The 4231-nt window shown below is 42.1% G+C and overlaps 1 protein-coding gene across 1 annotated transcript; it reads left to right on the forward strand.

The window, feature by feature from the left end:
• Positions 1–207: 207 nt before the first annotated feature.
• LOC104503227 (cytochrome c-type heme lyase-like) lies at positions 208–4016 on the forward strand (the record flags this gene model as incomplete). The annotated part of the gene is made up of 3 exons (XM_010152366.1): positions 208–376; positions 2613–2761; positions 3897–4016. Coding segments are annotated over 3 exons (438 nt in total), but the record flags the coding sequence as incomplete, so codon positions are not given.
• Positions 4017–4231: the final 215 nt, after the last annotated feature.

Raw genomic sequence — 4231 nt, forward strand, 5'->3', positions numbered from 1 at the left:
TGAGCATTTAAGGAGTACATAAGAATTTTGGATCTTACCATTGTACTGGGTACCAAAATAGGCAGGAAAGAGAATAGTTAAAACTGTTGCAAAGCTCAGAAGAAAAAGCAAAATACCAGTTTATATTTACATGAACCACTCATTCAGTGAACCGTTTCCCATTTCCTGACATGTCTTAGTGTCATTATTTTATAGCAAAAAATAAAGCATTTTTTCCTTTATTTCAGGTTGTCCAATGCACATGAAGACACCTGACTGTAGATCTGAGAACACATCTGATGTTCCTGCACATCAGGAAAGAGCGTATGAATTTGTAGCATGTCCGGTGAAGTCTGGTGCATCTCAAATGAAAGATGACATAGATCCCAGCAATATGGTAAATTTTGCTTAGTTCAGATGTCTTCTTCGGTCTTGTTTCTTCTGAAATACTATCCCTAAATAGTGGTACTGTCTAAGGTGGAAACTCTGGCAATTAATGTTATTTTTAAATTTTTAATACTGTTTTTTCGCATTTGTATGCAAATATTTGTATAAAACCATGTTACGTCTTGTTTAGAATCACAGAATGGTTTGGATTGGAAGGGACCTTAAAGACCATCTAGTTCAACCCCCCCTGCCATGGGCAGGGACACCTTCCACTAGACCAGCAGTTTGCTCAAAGCCTCGTCCAGCCTGGCCTTGAACACTTCCAGGGATGGGGCATCCACAGCTTCTCTGGGCAACTTTTTCCAGTGCCTTACCACTTTCATCATGAAGAATTTTTTCCTTATATCTTATCTCAAGCCACCCTCTTTCAATTTAAACCCGTTACATGGGCCTGTAGTGACAGGACAAGGGGTAAAAAGTTCCCTTTCAGCTTCCTTGTAGCCCCTTCAGGTACTGGAAGGCAGCAATAAGGTCTCCCCAGAGCCTTCCCTTCTCCAGGCTGAACAAGCCCAATTCTCTCAGCCATTCTTCACAGGAGAGGTGCTCCAGCCCTCTCACCATCTTCATGGCCTCCTCTGGACTTGCTCCAACTGGTCGATATCCTTCTTATGTTGAGGGCTCCAGAGCTGGACACAGAACTGGTGAAGTCTCATGAGAGCGGAGTAGAGGGGGAGAATCCCCTCCCTCGACCTGCTGGCCACGCTTCTCTGGATACAGCCCAGGATACGATTGGCTTTCTGGGCTGCAAGTGCACCGTGCTGGTTCATCTGAGTTTCTCAGCAACCAGCACTTCCAGTTCAACTTCAGGGCTGTTCTCAATCCACTCTCTGCCCAGCCTCTACTTGTGCTTGGGATTGCCCCGACCCATGTGCAGGACCTCGCACTTGGCCTTGTTGAACTCCATGAGGCTGGCACAGGCCCACATCTCCCGCCCGTCCAGGTCCCTCTGGATGGCATCCCTTCCCTCCAGCGTGTCAACCGTGCCACACAGCTTGGTGTCATCAGCAAACTTGCTGAGGGTGCACTCGACCCCATCATCTGTGTCAGTAATGAAGCTGTTATACAGTACTGGTCCCAACACCGACGCCTGAGGAACGCTGCTCGTCACTGGTCTGCACTCAGACATCGAGCTGTTGATCGCCACTCTCTGAGTATGACCATCAAGCCAGTTCCTTATCCAGTGAGTAGTCCACTTGTCAAATCCACGTGTCTCCAATTTAGAGGCAAGGATGTTGTGGGGGACGGTGTCAAACACTTTGCAGGAGTTCAGGTAGATGATATCAGTTGATTTTCCCTTTTCCACCAATGTTACAACCCCATCGTAGAAGGCCACCAGATTTGTCAGGCATGATTTGCCCTTAGTGAAGCTGTGTTTTCTGTCACCAGTTGCCTTTGTATTTTCCATGTGCCTTAGCATGGTTTCCAGGAGGATCTGCTCCATGCTCTTGCCAGGCACAGAGGTGAGACTGACTGGCCTGTAGTTATCTGGGTCTTTTTTTTTTTTTTTTTTCCTTTTTAAAAATGAGCATTCTGTTTCCCCTTTTCCAGTTGATGGGAACTTCACTGGACTGCCACAACTTCTCAGATATGGTGGATAGTGACTTAGCAACCTCATCAGCATCCTTCAGGTCCTGTGGATGTGTCTCATCAGGTCTCATGGACTTGTGCACCCTTAGGTTCCTTAGATGGTCTCAAACCTGGTCTTCTGCTACTGTGGGTGGTTTCTCATTCTCCCAGTCCCTTCTCTGTCTTGGGCAGTTAGGCTAGCATTCTCTTCTTCAGATTAACATCTTTTTGGTAAATGATGTTTTTTCAGATTGTAAATATCTTTTGCTGTCTATTTGTTTGTTACGTGCATGGTTTTTATGCTACATTACTGGTTTCTAGGTTCTGTGTAACAGCAGTATGCGTAAGTTCTGAGTCACATCTCTCCCAAGATGTCCTGTGTTTTACAAAAAGCATTGCTGTTTTGAAAGTTGAAGTTTAAGGAAGAGAGATGTTAGTCTTCAGGTGACAAAGTTGTGCTGAGAGTTTTACTGCGAGAGAGAGGTAATTTTAGTGGACTTGTATAATGGCTGAACTTGATCTTTGTAGCAGCTGATGAATTATGCGTTGATTTTTCTCAAGCACTGTAACATAAAAATAATTCCTACTCAAGTTTGTTGTTGATTCTCCTTGTTTTCTAGATGCCTCCTCCTAATCAGCAGCCATCCCCAGGTCAACCATTTCCATTGTCAACTGTTAGAGAAGAATCTTCCATTCCTAGAGCACATTCTGACAAGAAATGGGTCTACCCTTCGGAGCAAATGTTCTGGAATGCTATGTTAAGAAAAGGGTAAATACACTAGGAATTATCAGATGGATTCTGTGAGTCTGAAATTCATGAAGTAGTATTACTAGTTTTTATTCATCGATATTATTTAAGAGTTTGTGGACTCTAAGCAGTAAATAATTATATAGGTCTTTTAAAAACTACTATTTTTATAAGCAGCTTTATTTTAAAGAATAAGCTGGTCTTAAAGGCCATGTCTCCTCTAGCGATCAGCAAGATGGTAGGGAATGTTGGACAACTGCCACTAGCTCAGTTTTCCTAAAGGTCAGTGCATAGGCATAGACAAACTTTGCATGACTGCCAGCTTTCAAACTCAGTGGGCTTCATGCTAATCCTGTAAACTGATAGTGAAAGTTTCATGATTGTGAGGACATCTAACTTGACTTTGAAAAATTGCTAAAAATGGGAAAGTTGTTTGACAGATGTTTTCAGTGTTTACAATAATTCAGTGTAGGCAAGGTCTAACTGAATGATAAATGTCTCCTGTGGCCTAAAAACCATTCTGTGCTTCGGTTTCCTCAGTGCTTTTGTAATTATTTGTTTGTCATTCTCGAACAAATGGACTTTAAAGGCGGTTACTCTTAAAGCAACAGTAGTTCTTTGTTCTGCATATTAGTATTGTCCAGTATGTCATAAGCAGTCTGTACTGAACACACAAGTTTTGATCCTGCACACACTTAAATGCCTTTGACGTTACGCCTGTTGAAAAGGAAGCACGCGCGTAGTCGTGGTGCAGGGTCAGGGAGATGGAAGGCATTTCTGGGTGTATGCAAAGTGTGTTGAATACAGGATTTCTGTGCATTAGGATTGCACGTGGGATTTTTTCTAAGCATTTTTATAAATGCCGTGGGTTTGCTGACATTTGCACACTGTGGTAACTTTCTCATCCAGTTAAGCTGTTAATACAGCTGACTAGAATTTGTGGATCTCTATCAGGATAACTTTGATAACTACACTTTTACACAGAAAATGAAGTCGTTCTCAAGATGCTTAAGCGAATGAGCCAGAAGTTTCCAACTTGCTTTATGTCTTTGCATAAAATGTTAGATCTCTTGTTTCAAAAGCCATCAGGTAAACTGAGGAAGGTGGAGTAGTTATGCCATAATGCTTATAAACTTGTCAAATTCTTATTTTTTAGGTGGAGGTGGAAAGATGATGACATAACAGGTGAAGACATGACCAACATCATCAAGATTCACAACCAAAATAATGAGCAAGCTTGGAAGGAGATTTTGAAGTGGGAAGCTCTTCATGCTGGGTACGTACATATGAAAAAAAAAGCAAATCCTTTGATTTAACTCTTGCTTTTGTATTTCCTTGTAAGTAGAATGTCTCTTTAATTTTTGCAGAAGTATTCTGATGCTGATATGCCCCAAAAGATACGGTCTTTGAGGAGTCTGCATTTTGATTAATATGGAGGAAGATTATCCAGAAAACTTAACTAGAACTGAATAATCACTGTGTTGTTAAAAC

The sequence above is a fragment of the Eurypyga helias genome, unplaced genomic scaffold (assembly GCF_000690775.1).
Source record: "Eurypyga helias isolate BGI_N326 unplaced genomic scaffold, ASM69077v1 scaffold19985, whole genome shotgun sequence".
NCBI lineage: Eukaryota > Metazoa > Chordata > Aves > Eurypygiformes > Eurypygidae > Eurypyga > Eurypyga helias.